The sequence below is a fragment of the Rutilus rutilus genome, assembly GCF_951802725.1.
Source record: "Rutilus rutilus genome assembly, chromosome: 10".
In the NCBI taxonomy this organism is placed as follows: domain Eukaryota; kingdom Metazoa; phylum Chordata; class Actinopteri; order Cypriniformes; family Leuciscidae; genus Rutilus; species Rutilus rutilus.
In genome coordinates, this window is record NC_140215.1 from 22,053,835 (window position 1) to 22,069,784 (window position 15,950).

Below are 15,950 nucleotides of genomic sequence, written 5' to 3' on the forward strand. Positions count from 1 at the left end.
AAGCAAGAAGAAAAAATAAAGAGGAAGCAATAAATAACAGACTAGTCATCAGAATTTTTCTGGGAGCTCGTGTGTGTAACGTACTTATCTGTCTGTGAAAATTATTAAAACATTAATGATGTCTGGATAACTGGACCATTACTCATTCTGCTGTCAAATGTGGACTGCTAAGTGCCACTGCAAACATCCCCAGGGAACGATTAGAGAACTATTCTGAGTAGGCTGAAATGGAAACGCTCAGTGACAAGAGCAAGACAGAATAATTTCTTTAAGCAAACATGCCATTCAACACACTTTATATGATGGATCAGGGGTGTCCAATCCTGCTCCTGGAGAGCCACTATTGAGCAGAGTTCTGCTCCAACCTTAAATAACACACCTGAAGAAACGAATCAAGGTCTTCAGGGTTAATAGAAACTTCCAGGCAGGTGTGTTGGAGCTGGGACGTTGCACTGTCTGCAGGATGTTGGCCTCTCCAAGATTGGTTACCCCTGTGATGGAGGATCAGTTCTGGAGTAACTGATGAATGGATTGTCAAGATCAGAATTCCATTTGGCATGGATATGGTTCTGAATGACATTTTATCGAGTTCAAATTGTGTTTGTCTTACAACCTTTATTTTAGGATTGCTTTTACTTTATTTGTTTCTCTGTTGTTGTTTTTGGTTATCTGCCTTTTGTTATATTTACAGTGTAATGCCTTAGTGTTGCGTTTGTCTTTGTGTAAAGCTTTTATGTAAAGCACCTTGAGAAAATAACTTTTAAAGGTGCTATATAAAATACATTTATTATTATTATTATGACTTTTAGGAGGGTACCAACCCTGCTCAGAATGTATTCAAAGATTCAAGAGCAGCACACTTCCAAACCCACAAGACTTTTGTTTGTCTTTAGAAAAAATGAAGATATTTATAATGAAACTTGAGAGATTCCTGTCCCTCCATTCAAAGTCCATTCAAAAATTGTAATGCTTCTAATTTTCAATGTATGTTCTTATTCACATATAAACATTGATAAAGACACATACATAAAGTTCATTAAATACAGCAAATGGAAGCTTAGTCGTACTTGCTTGACTCATAAGAACAAACATTGGTTCTTGTGAACTCTCAAAACATGTTTGCATAACAATTTCAATGGAAACAGAAATTTGTCTGGAAAAAATTTGGAAAAAAATATCTTCATTTGGTTTCAAACATGAACGAAATTCTCATGGGTTTGGAATAACATGAGGGTGCACAAATGATGCCAAACGTTTTTTTTTTTTTGTTGTTGGGTGAACTAATAACCCTTTGGTTAAGTGTTAGACTTACCCGCTTGTGTGTTAGTCATGTTTAGCACAAAGGTAACATAGTACCTAAATAAATGAATGAATAAATGTGAAGACAAGGATGGGTGGTGTCAGTCTCATTCTAAACAACTTACAAAACATATAAGAACTGTTAGCTCATGAGGACCCATATTTAGGACAGATCTGAGTCAAGTCCCAATTCCAACTCCTCCCCACCTACTCTCACTTTCCCGTCTATACTCTAAATCATAATGTCCAAAAAAGTGTGTGTTTAGAACTTTCACTGATGAAAAGTACAGACAAGTAAATTAAAAATTAAACATCTAATCAAGATAAACAACATTAGGAATCACCAATCCCACAATATGTTTAGCAATTCATTGAAGAACATTTATTTATTTATGTTTGTTGTTATTGTTGGGGTAGGGGGTTGGGTTCCCTTATGTATTGGGATGCCACAGTCAATATGAGCACTGCATCAACCAAAAGCAGCTCCCTTTCTCTCTCCTACATTCTTTATTTTTATTTGTACAAACATAGACCCGGAGTACGCCCATGTTCAGTGGACCATATACATCTAATTTATCTAATGAGGAGAGAAATGGATAGATTTCACATCATAAAGGCTTCTGTTTAAGTGGCTATTAGTTCCTCTTTGCACACTTCACTTCCTGGAACATTTCAAATTAGTCATGTCCATTAGACATGATGAATATTATTAGGTTATATAAATAAAAGGATCTGTCCATGAGGAGAGATGCTCCTTTCAGACATGCTGTTACTGACACTACAGACCTGCATTCAACAGTGTTCTCAAACCTGTCAATTAAAATAAACTCAGCCTGTCAAACCTGTGGGCCGCACTGGACAATTATGCATGGTCAGGCTAAAGACCTGTGAAAAATGATGCTTTGATGTACTGGATTCAGAGGCTTTTGGTGTTTTGTTGTTTGAAGGATTCTGCTTTGTTGCATCAATGCGATCAGTGTGGTTTTGCTGACAGCTTGCTGATGAAAGATCATCATCAATCATGATGCAATACTCTGTCAATCTCTGGTTGAGTCAAAAGCCAAATGACACTGTCATCAGAATTTATGATTGAACTTGACGCACAACGTAATGACGAACGTATAGTTGCCCAGCCCTGTGTGTTTGAACCGTGAGAGGCGTCATTACCTTGTGCGTCATGTAGCCTACAAGGGTTACTCTTTAGGCGTAAACATAGACTGTAAAAAATAGGGCGTAAATCGATGCGTATGGCCATCTGTCGGAAGCTATTTTAGTCGATTAAGTGATAATATGGATATTTTTCTTACCCCCGCAGATCCGTGGCGAGCACTTTAATCATGAATAGATGCGCTTTAATGTACTTCCAGAAGTCAAACAGACTTCTAATATATTTGCTTACATGTCTATTAAAACACATGCGAGAGCGGAGTCTCTGTCATGTCCAAGTTCGTCACGAAGCTCTCTCCATCTCGAAAACATCACGGTGATATTGATCCTTGTTTTATATCTCTGTTTTTCTCAAAGTCTGCTTGCCTCCGTTAATATACGTTTCATTTTAATTTTATTTTCTGTACTCGCCAATCAATAATCGAACCATGATGACTGAACGACACAACAGTGGCGTGTGAGATATTGTATCATAGAAATATATACATAGAACTCTCATTAGCGGCTTACCTAATAGCGGCCGCTAATGAACTAACCAACTAACTAATGAACTAACCAACTAACCAACTAAATAACTCAATAAATAAACAAACATCAACTAGCAAATGCAAGTTAAAAAAATTATGTCTTGAGTTGAACTTTAAAAATGTCATAGGTCTGGACTTCCCTATGTTCAAGAGGCAGGAGCATACAGAGAAAGCCGTCACCCATAGTTCTTAAGCGTGTGTGAGGAACAATTTTGTACATATTAGAGCTTGTTTAGAGTGGATTTAGAAACTCTGGCTAAAACAGTGTTACAGTAATCTATCCAAGAGATAAAGGAATCTTTCAGGTTTTCTGCTACAGGACATTTTTACATAGGACACAATCTTGCAATGTTTCTGAGATGGAAATTTTTTTTTTTGATACTCTGAACAAAAGAATCAAATGAAAGATTAGCATCGAAAATAACTTGGAGGTTCCTCATTTTACTTTTGGTTTCCAAAACAGAGCCATTAAAAGTTTAAGACAAAGAGAAACAGCTTTGGAAATTTGATTATGGAAACCAATGAGCATAACTTTGGTTATACCACTGTTCAGACACAGCAAATTATTACTCATCCATGTTTTTATTTCAGTAATACAGTCGGAAAGAAAATCAGCGTCAGGGTGCTTATCTGGTTTTGAATGTATATAAATCTGCGTATCTTCAGCATAAAAATGATAATGGAGGCCGAGCAATCTCAAGAGATAGCCAAGTGGTGAAAGATAAATATTAAAAAGTAAAGGGCCCAAGACTGACCCTTGTGGAACACCAGTGAAAACAGAGCAAATCTCAGACCTATGGCCACCCATAGAAATGAAACTGGGAATGGTCAGTAAAATAGGATCTAAACCACATCAAAACTGTCCCCAACACACCAAACACTCTTTCAAGATGTGTGAGTAATCGACTGTGATCAACAGTATCAAAAGCAGCGCTTAGATCAAGAAGGATGAGAATGGATGTTGCACCAGAGTCAGAAGCCATCAACAAATCATTGGTGACTTTAACCAAAGCTGTCTCAGTACTGTGAAATTTACGAAAACCCGACTGAAGGAGTTCAAAAAAGGTAATTAGTCATGAGATGGTTACACAAATGAGAGGCAACAAGTATTTTTGCAAGAAACTGAAGATTTGAGATAGGACGATAATTATTAAAATCATTCTCTTTTTTTTTTTTTTTTTGGCACAGGAGTTACAGTAGCAATCCTTAGTGCTGCTGGAACAACCCCAGTCTGCAAAGAGTCATTTATAAAACAGCAGGGCACAAAACATTGAAGCAAGATTTAAATAAGCATGTGGGAATAGGATCAAGCAAGCAAGTGGTTTCATGCTCAAAACCACTCAACGTTCTAGACGGAATAACTTTAATAGGGATTAATCTATATTTAATTTATAGAAATAAATATGTACGCTTGAAAGAATGAAGAATGTTGTATGCAAGTTGGTATAAAGAATGCATATATCATTAATTGAAAATACCAGGTTCTTGTTTCTTTATGAGAAGAGGTTTTATTTAACTTTAAGATAAAGACACGTGATATGTCACAGCAGTTAAATCTGTGTCTGTATAGCATGTTCAAACCTTAATATCATTCAAATTAACAGATTAATAGATGTTTCCTCCAGGAGTATATAACGAGTTTGGAAATTGTAGAGAAATGCTTAATTTATGCATTGTCAGCTGTGGATACAACCTTTAATAATGAGCATAATTGCATTTACATTTTAGAAACAACATTGACAACAAAAATACTTCCAAGTGCAACCAATGCAGAATTGCCTCTGAGCAGCACAAAATTAATGAATACCTGAATAAATCAGTGTTTATGAATTAATTGGCTGAACAGGCACTTGTTTTGTTTCTAAATAAATCAGTGTGGTTTAAACAAATCTGTTGAGTGAATGATTATTTGACTCTCTCATAAAGACTCTATCCATGTCTCACAGCAGGCCTCTATATACAGTATACAGGTAGGGAGAAAGAGAAATGGACACAGTCATTGAGGTAGAAAGAAACTCACACTCTCACTGGTGTCCAGAAGCTTCCTGACGAGTGTTTGCCAGCCTCCATCTGTTCTGGGTGTTCAGAGGCGGTCAGTGATAGAAAACAGCTCTAACAGTGTGAAATCTCTGTCAGTACACTGCAGCCTCACTGACAATCTGCTTTCTGCTTTCACTGCGTGTGTGAGTGTGCGCATGTGTATAAAAAACACACACACTTTCCACAGCAACGATTCATTATTGATGACACCCCCAGAAACCAACACCTGCTGGATATAGTGCATTCAATTAAGCAAGCAGCACAATCATCCTTAGCTTGCAGTTTTCAGCCTTCATTTCTGTCTTTACTTTTTTTTTTCTTTTTTTTTTTGATGCTCTTGGATTTCTAGGTTGAAATTTGACATTTTAGCATGTGATCGCCTTTGATGTGGGATTTCCTAAAAGTATGAGGTGAAGAAAGCCTTTGAAGGTTTATCTGATACAGTGAACATGTCACACTGAGATGTGCAGGATCTTAATGAGAGCCAATCATGATTTTTATGGGAACAAACTAACTAAAGCAAAAAGCACTGCAATAATTCCCTAACAAGACAGCTCTAAATCTGCCCGTAGAGCACTTCACAGCAGGTCTCTGATCTCTGATGATAGACAGTCCTATCAAAACACTTATGTATGTGCAGTAAAGCAAAAGAAAAGAAGAAGAGGACAGTTAATGAAATAATGAATATGAATATTCTCCTTAATGTTACTGACTGGAGCACTGAACACTTAAAGGTCACTTTAAATGACTTCTTTTTCCAAGGCCATTTTCTGAGCTCTAGCTGATTATGCTCAGCTAAGGAATATACTAAAGCTGACTTGTCTGTCAGCTTACTTCCTTTGTTAAAGTGATATTCCTCAAGTGATACTACAATAATGACACTCTAGAAGCCATTGTACTGGCACTGGCGCTCCAAGGATTTTACAAAAATGGCACTAATTTGTACCCACACTTGTCAGAATATAAACAAGCTTACCGACTCGCTACGGTATAGGATTTATTCACTGATGCAGTATTTGTTCTGTGTTGTGACTTTTCCACTCCAAACACTAAACAAACATCCTGCTAACTGTAAGAAATGAACACAATTGACCTTGTTATAGAAATAGTAATTTGTTTTTTTATTAACATTTCACCAGATTTAGCACTAAACTTTTGTTCACGTTTTGTATGTCTCCCTTATTTAACACACCTGAACCAGATCATCAGCTCATTAGGAGAGACTCCATGAGCTGAACTGAGTGTGTCAGATAAGAGAGACCTACAAAATGTGCAGAGCAGTGGGTCACGAGGACTGGAATTGGGAACCACTGCACTAAATTATGTATTTGACTAAATGTTTCGGTTTTATAAAATTACACCAATTATAATATTGTGCACCACAGATCTTTTCTAGAAGCACTTTGCTTCAGAATTATCCACTCATTTAGTTAATAATTATTTTTGTTTAACTCAAAAAAGATTGTTTATCAGTTCCACACAACGAGGTTTAGATATTCTACAACGATCAAGAAAAAAACAGCACTGGTATCGGCCGACACTCAGAATTTGGGAATATCGTATCGGTTATGAAAAATCGACTAACATTTTTACATATTTTATTTGACTCAATTTGCTTAAAGTTAAAGTTACAGCCTCTTGGATCAACCAGGAGTTAAGTATCTTTCTAAAGGGTAGAATGGTTATTGCACAAACCAGAAACCATCATACCAGCCTCATAGCATTTTCTCATTAGTGTAATTAGCGCAGCAAGATTTGGGGGTGGCATAATATATACTGGATATTCACAACTTTGTGTTCAAAGTTGTCTGAATGTATCTCACCTGTTAGGGTGCGTTTGCGGGTATGGCGGCTCCCACATCCAGAGCATTCAGAGACTTTAGACCAAGAACTGAAGGTGCAGTCATCCCTGCAGGGCACCCAGCAGCTCCTGAAGCGGGACGGCATCGGCCCGGCCCACCGGAGACACTCTGACACGGCTGCCGTCTCATCATACTCATCCACACAGCTCACTCCTGAGAGGGCACACATTCAAACACAGCTTTAATACAACGGTCATTTATGCCACTTGTGATAAAAATGTGATAAATATTGCTTTGGACAGAAAATACATGACATGACAGTACTTCAGGCATTAACGTGGTAGCGATTTCATGGAAATGTATTTGCAGCCGGACTGCACGTGGTAAAAGCCATTAACTTTTCCCCATAACTCTTTCTTCTACAGCGCTGATTTCAGATCCTCTCACATGAAAATTGTCATCCTCTGCATCACCGCCACTGAGGGACGATAAATGATATGCTTGACAAATGTGAAGCCGCCTGTTACCTTTTCAGCACACTGCATCCATTCCACCCACCAGGTGAAGTATTCCTCGCAGACAGCAAAGATTGTGCCGAGGTCTTTTCCCCTCACTGACTTAAATTTGCCACTCTGCCTTACATGATGACATGTTTTTGACACAGTTCTCTGCAGCATGGCTCTTTCCACTCAGCAGAGGCTTTTCAAGGGAGCACATTTAACACACAGCTATAACAACATTTGAAGGGAACTTTTCATTGGTTCACATTGTTTACACAAAATTATTAAAGAGCAACTAAAAAAACAATAATTGTTCCAACCGATCAAGACATCAGGCAATTTAATATAGAAAAAAGGTGGATTTTATCATGGTAAATAAACACATTGCAACATATGCCCTTTCATTGTTTATTGCTTTTATAGAACAGTGGCAGCAATAAACTAATGGTATAATTATTATATAGTTAATCAGCTTAACTGTAGCCTTGCCAAAATATCTAAAAGGAAGTCTAATGAGCACCAAGGCTCCATGTATTTAAAATAAACACAATGACATTGTGAAACATTATTACAATTTAAGGTAACTGTTTTCTATTTGAAAATATTTAAATATATAAAATGTAGTGTATCACTTTGATGTTAGCTTCATTTTCAACATCATTCCTCAAGTCTTCAGTGTCACGTGATCCTTCAGAAATCATTCTAACATGCTGATTTGTAAACAGTGTAAAACAGTGTAAAAAGAGCACTACTAAATACATTTAGTAAAGAATAACTAGAGTGTTTCCATGTTATTTTGGGTGTGGTTCCATGGCAATAGCATGGTAAATGTGTCATGGCATTCAACTTTAAAAATAAAAACTCAAAATTAGAGAAGGACTAAATATATACAGTACATTAGTGATATCTCCAGTATATACCATTTTATTTAGTCTTTTTCAAAGATGTTCTTCACTGATGCATTTACACTTGTGCACACAGATGAAATATGCTCTTTCAGCTACAGATACACCAGAGTTTATTTGTTTTTCCAATGTTTAGTAGGTGTTCGTTCCCCACTGCTTGTGCCACATTGATAATTAATACTGTATTGATTCAGATTTGTAGGACACAAATTCCAACCCTTGCAGATCTGTCAGAAAGGCTCTAAACCGAAGGGAGGAAACAACTGAGTTTTGAATATAGAACAAAGACCCTGTGCATGTTTAAGTGCCAAAATAACGTCTGACTCTAGTCTGCATGGACGTCACCTTCCCTAGGGGAATGTGATGCTGTTATCTCAGAAGTGACCCTCTGATGCCTTTGAACAGGCGTACATGTACACATACATTTTATTGATTCCTATTTGAATTTCAAATGTTGCTCTCTGACCAAAGCATTTGCTCTCTTCACTTCAGAGTAACGTGGGTGGAGATAGTATCTAGACGTGGGATGGTGTTTTAATAATACATCACAGTTTGCTTTTGTGTGAAAACGACAGACTTAGATTATAATAATTACAAAGACATTTTATTTGTTTTCACTCTCTGCAACTATATATATTATGTGTATAGGATCATGTAGAGTCAGTCAGTCATAAACAGATTAAAATTATTCATTAAATACACTATCGTTCAAAAGGTTTGGGGTCAGTAATATTTTCTTTTTTTTGTGTGTGAAGAAATTCATACTTTTATTTAGCAAGGATGCATTAAAGGGATAGTTCACCCAAAAATGAAAATTCTGTCATCATTTACTCACCCTCAAGTTGTTCCAAACCTGTATGAATTTCTTTCTTCTGTTGAACACAAAAGAAGATATTCTGATGCATGTCAGGAAACCAAGCAGTTGATGGACCCCATTGACTTCCATAGTATTTTTTTTTTCCTACTATGGAAGTCAATGGGGACCAGAAACTGTTTAGTTACCAGTCTTATTCAAAATATCTTCTTTTGTGTTTAACTGAGGAAAGAAATTCATACAGGTTTGGAACAACTTGAGGGTGAGTAAATGATGACAGAATTTTCATTTTTGGGTGAACTATCCCTTTAAATTGGTTAAACATGACAGTACAGACATTTATAATGTTACAAAAGACTTCTATTTCAAACAAATGCTGTTCATTTGAACTATCAATTCATCAAAGAATCCTGAAAAAAGTGCATCACATTTTCCACAAAAATATGAAGCAGCACAAATGTTGATAATAATAAGAATTGTTTCTTGAGCAGCATATTATAATGATTTCGGAAGCATCATGTGACACTGAAGACTGGAGTAATGATGCTGAAAATTCAGCTTTGCCATCACAGGAATAAATTACATTTAAAAAAACATTAAAAAAAAGTTCAGTAATATTTCACAGTATTACTGCTTTACTGTATTTTTTTTTTATCAATGCAACCGGATCAATTATACATTTTAGTGTTCATTATAAAACTATTTGACCAATCGAAACAAGAGTGCTTGAAATTATGTGTAGCATATTATGGTACTGTACCATAAAGGACATTGTTAACAGAATTGAATAGTCATTCTGAGCATTTTGTCCTTCAGATTCAAATGTGAAAGGTAAGTTTTGAGATGACATTTCTTTTTTTTTTTTACTCTTAAGAATTTCACATGCCTCCCAGGGTAGACATCAGTTTCTCCCTCCTACTCTGTCTCTCCTAGCTTCCTTTTCTTTCTCACACTCATTGCTGGTTCCCGCAGTGCCCCAGAGACAGAAAGGTTGACAGTAGTGACATTCTGATTGGAGCGCACAGGCTGCCCATTTTTAGCACAATTATTTCCCCTCTCTCCACCATCCCTATACCATTCTCTCTCAATTTATCTCCTCTCCCTATTGTTAACATTTTATTCTTATCTCGGCTCATGACAGGGATCAACTTAATAATGCAGCCACTTACAAAGGTGACAATGTTTGCTGACTACTCAAAAGGACACGGTGGAGAACTTTTATGGCCCTTAAAAAAGACTCTGTCAGACTTGCCGGGTAAGCCTCTCAGTACTCATTAACGGCACAAAAAAACCCAGAAGATGACTCTTTTCATTAGAGTAACACTTTCATGTGCTCCTAGAATTAAGGTTTCGATATGTGGGAATCTAAGCCCAATTAAATGATTACTGAAGCTATATGCACAATACCAAGAAGCACTGTGGAAGACACTCGCACATCCACCCCATAATAATGGGAACTGATTAACTGAGACATTTTAATCCATAATGTGAGACGAAGATTAGTATGTGTGGTATAATCAATATATGTGCCTTCTTAAATACCCCGGACATGATTTAGTGGTCACCAAAGACTGCGGCGAGTTGCTCAAAATGTGCAAAATAAGATCCCCAATTGGGAACAAGCTTTAAAAGTGAATAGACAAAGCGTTGAATACCAGCAGCAAAAATTCACCTTAAAATAACTTACAAAGAATGTGACAGAAATTTCTGTCAGCAAAATTTACCACAGCAAAACCAAAAATACTCCTGTCATTCACATCCTGTAATGCAAAATACTACCTGTCTGATATGGATTTCTGCCATATGCAGACAGTTTCATGGACTATGACAGGAGCATTCTTTGTACTGTTGGTTTCCAGTAAGGGTTCATTGTGCAAGGACAGATAGTAATCAACTGTACAGGGACTCTGTCAGTGTGAGCGTTCCTTAACAACCTGTCTACACTGGAATTCAGTCATTCACTTTCAATGAGAGGTAGTGATTTGAGGTTATATGAATGACAGTGACTGTAGGCAGTGGTACAAAGGTGAGTAGAGTTTAACTTTATACAAACAAGCAGTGATATTAAGCGTAGCCTCAGTTCTGGCAGGTCACGTTAGTCAAGCTTGCATCAGCTGACTCTCAGCTGATACAGGTCAACCTATAGGAATACGACGCCTATCACTGTATACATATATAAGCTCCTTCAGTATTATTAACAGCTAACGTGTTTCTCAGGAGAAAATTACCCTCCTCCATCCCCAGCTCCTCCTCTCGCCCAGTCAGGATTTGGCATTCTGATTCCCCTTGAATCAGACTAAATTCTCGAATCATGTTGTACTTTAAAATCTCGAATGAATGATATCTGCAATACATTCATGTTGGTTCTGTTCTGTTTACCCTAAGAGGGTTATTGCTGCTCTCCCTGCTCTTATCCATGCTAGGCTGGATGGATGCGCAGAGAGTTCTTGTCCAGAACAGAACCATTCCGCCAATCCAAACTGTATGCTAACTGTCAATTGTATTTGACGATAGTGGTCCTTGACAGAAATAATGCAACCACCAGCATGATCTCTCTAGTGATATGTATTTGTCTGTTAAGACATATTGACGGCATCAAAAACCTAAGCATCGTACGTCTTACATATTCATGCTTACAAAGTCCATAGAATATTGACTAAATGCAATTAATAGGTTGGTTTGATTGTCCTACTAATTTAATTCAATATTAATGAAACATGTTTAATGGCCTCATTTATTTAACGCATTTAATTAATTGGCAGCACTTTACAATAAGGTTTATTTGTTAACATTAGTTAATGTATTAACTAACATGAACTAACAATGAGCAATTCATTTGTTACAGTATTTATTAATCTTTATTAATGTTAGTTAATAAAAATATAGCTGTTCATTGTTTGTTCATGTTAGTTCACAGTGCATTAACCAATGTTTTAACCAAACAAATACAACCTTCGATTTTAATAACGTATTAGTAAATGTTGAAATTAATATTAACTAAGATTAATTAATGTTAACTAATGAATCTTATTCTAAAGTGTTACCAATTAATTTGACAATATAACTGATAAATATTTGGTGTGATTTCTGGTGCTGTATTCAACTTGCTTCATTTGACTTTATATAATGGTAAATTGCAACACATATATTAAAACGCAACTATGCAAATATATATTTATAGTATAATTAGTTACTATTCATAGTAAAATTGTGAAATATTATAATTTAAAAGAACCGGTTTCCATTTTAATATATTTTAAAATGTTATTTATTCCTGTGATGCAAAGCAGAATTTTCAGCATCATTACTCCAGTCTTCAGTGTCACATGATCCTTCAGAAATCATTCTGATATGCTGATTTGCTGCTCAAGAAACATTTATTATTATGATCAATGTTGAAAACAGTTGTGCTGCTTCATGTTTTTGTGGAAACCATGATATATCTATCTATCTACTGTATCTATATCTATCTATCTATATATATATATATATATATATATATAGATAGATAGATAGATATATATATATATAGATAGATAGATAGATAGATAGATAGATAGATAGATAGATAGATAGATAGATAGATAGATAGATAGATAGATAGATAATGTTGCATACTGTACAACCCTCTGTTGTAGGTTTTGCAAGTAAATCACTAGTATATGCGACTAAATCTTCACTCTGTGAAGATAAGTGTCTATCATTAGTCATTGGCTAATAAATTCTTAGATTTTACTCGCCAGTGTGTGTGTTAGAGGCTAAGCATAAGTTTAGCATTTTCACTCGCTGAATACTGCCTGAGTGCTTGAGAGTTTCACTCTCCGTCAAGCGATATTTTTCAATTTACCTGGATATGTGTTTCTCACACACACGCATAGAGAGAGAGAGTGAGAGAGAGTCTTCCATACCACAGAAGGAAGTAGTTCTGCACAAAAGAGGGTTTTTTAAAGACACTCCAGTGTTGTTTCTTATTTATTTACTCGTTACGTTGAACTGTTGTATAAACGCAATATGACACTCGTAGCCGTGCAATATGGCTGTATATCAGCACGCTGTGATTACCTCGGCCTATGGCCACTCGTGTGATATTGCTCATATAGAAATAGAATAGAATATCAAAATAGAATATCAGTCTGGCGAGTAACCAAACAAATGTACTAGCCAATGGCGATTCTATTGCCAAGGTCAGTGCCGTCGCTGGTGGGGTGCGAGGCCCTGTGCGAACTTGAAATGCGAGGCCCTGCTCTTTGATGTGTAGGCCTATGCTCAATTGCGCATGAATTACAGTCACACGGACGTAGCTGTTCTAATTCTTTTGCACGCATAATCTCGCTGCAATACGTTTTTATCAAGTAGAATAATACAGCATAATCATGCACATATAGTCTCAGCTATGACTTTTTGCTATTTATTTAAAAAAAAAAATCAACTGTGCGACCACAAATGGCTATATATCAGGTCAGCTCGAGAATTTTCATCAAGAATCCGCCTACTTAAATCGCGTGTATCTTAATGGTCCAGTGGTAGAACTCTCGCTTAAAGTGTCAGAGGTTGTAGGTTCGAATCCACTTTTGTATGGTTTTATTTTTCTCGTATAGCGTTAGTTTTTTTTTTTTCTCATCAAAACCGATTATGTTAATCAGTGGTTGTATATCAAGCAGGGACACATTTGTGTGCATTATGTTAGAGTATCGACAACGGATTGAAGCGCGCGTCCAAATGAAGACAGTGCGGCCTGTGCGCGAGCCACACGAGAAAACACTGTATCCGCGCCACTGATCGCAGCGGCAACGAGCACTTTGATCACTTGATTTACAAAACAAATTTCAGCGCTAGATCTTCTCTTATTTAAAAAAAAAAACGAACAAAATGAATGGTCTGGATATGTTTTATTTATTTGTAGAATTGTTACATTCGTGCCGAGAGATGTTTTAAAAATGGTGAAAAAAAAAAAAAAAAAAACAGCAGGATTGCGAGGCCCCCTATTGGCGCGAGGCCCTGTGCGGTTGCACAGTTCGCACAGTCTATGCGACGGCTCTGGCCAAGGTGTGCGTAGAGGGTTGCAGTATGTAAATATATTTAAGCAATAGATGCAGTCAGTACAATGACACAACGACACTCAATGTACAATGCCTAAATGTACAAATATGTACAAGTAAATGAAAAACAAAAACAAATGAACACTAATGAGATCAGGCCAAACTACCAATGAGAGTGCAGACAGTGGCGCTCACATGATCACCAACAGACGCAGTCACTCATATCTTCTCGCATCTCTAACTCTCACTGAAAATGAATGACTTCTGGTCGCTTTTTTTGCTGCAAATCTGTCTGAGGAAGCACAATATGTTTGAGGTTCGGATAACTTTTGCAGAGGTGTCTGTCTTTCTGGTTCATTTAGTGTAATTTACTGCATTGCCTTCTAGCCCTGTTATTTATTGTGGAGGATGCTGATAGAGCAAGTGTTCTCAAACACAGCAGGAACTCTGCGGCTGGCTCATTTGCATCTGTGTGGCGGAGAGCGTCTGTGCGCCTGTCTCAAGCCACCACTCCACCTGAGTAGGCTGAGAATAATCAAATTACATCAGCCGGGGATGCTTGCCTAAAATACAACAATAAATCATCCGTGTACATAAACAACCTGCGTAATTTTTAATCACTAGACTAAGGTAAAACAACAAGAGCTTATTGCTGTTGTGGTGGCGGTACTCACTGTTCGTTCTTGTGGAATTAAAAAGCAGGAACGAATTGGTGAACATTCGTAAATTAGCCAAGATTTATTGTTTACTTTAATTCATGCCCTCATGCAGTGAGATCCAAGGGGAGGTCAACACTGTCAAGTGCTGGTTTAAATAAACCATGAAATTGAATCTGCACACAGGCAAGCGCTCTCTGCAGTCCATCTTCACGTAATCCGTATCCTAACCTTGCTGAGGGGGCACGCGTACGATAGCGGCTACGTACTAGTGCCTATTTGAATCTTCCATTGCAGGATAACATTTACACAGACTTGTGATTTTTAATGAATGGCCTCATTAATTTTAATGAATGCACTCAATATCTGGAATAATACTGACCTTTGACTCGGCACAAAAATGTCAGCTTTCTTCCATTGTACCATATGATATTCTGATAAACTGGGGAAGCTCAGTAAAATGTCACACTACATTGTGTCTAAAAGTAATAACTTCTGGATACAATCATTTATTTTAATTTGATCTCAACAAATTCAAGGTTTCCATGGAAAATACGTTTGAATGTTACTGAAGATATTTGAAAAATCCATTTATTAGTCAAATTATTTTGATAGGCTTCCAATTTTGAGTTATCATACTCTTTTATGTTAACACTTTATAATAACTACAATACATCATTATCAAATATTGCTTAAAATGTAAATTAAAATAGTAAAACATATTTTCCTAAAAAAAAAATCAAAGTCATTACTTTTGTGAAAGGACATGGAACTAATGACATGTGTAGCATTATATTTAATGTACTTATTTTCATCAATGACTAATGAATTAATGCTTTGAGAGCTATTATATATATATAAATAATGATTAAAATAAAGTATTATTTGAATAGGTTTCAATATTTCAAAAAAAAAAAAAAAAAAAAATCACATTCGTCCTATAATAATATTACTTCCTCAGAAACTGTACTATACTCTGTACTATAATATCAATATCTGGAATCATTTGCACAAAAATGTAAGAATATGTTGATATTTCTACACAGAATGTGTTTAAATGACCAACATCACACCCACAGAACAGCGCTGTAAATCAAAAAGTTTGGGTATTTTTGCATCTGTGCCCCAAAGGCAGACTGTTCCTCTTACATTGTCTGTGATATTTGACAGCTTTCACTTCCATTCTGTCTTAATCACACCG

General features: G+C 36.5%; 1 protein-coding gene across 5 annotated transcripts in view; it reads right to left on the reverse strand.

Annotated features, from left to right (window-relative positions):
* Positions 1 to 15,950, reverse strand: part of thsd7ba (thrombospondin, type I, domain containing 7Ba) — a 202,573-nt gene that overhangs the window by 47,444 nt on the left and 139,179 nt on the right. For all 5 annotated transcript variants that reach the window (XR_014628956.1, XM_084421340.1, XM_084421338.1 and 2 more), the window contains exon 14: positions 6,857 to 7,048. Coding sequence is in view for 4 of the 5 variants with exons in the window: in XM_084421340.1 (XP_084277466.1) it covers positions 6,857 to 7,048 (192 nt within the window). In the remaining variant the exon portion in view is untranslated. The remainder of the gene's footprint in view (positions 1 to 6,856; positions 7,049 to 15,950) is intronic.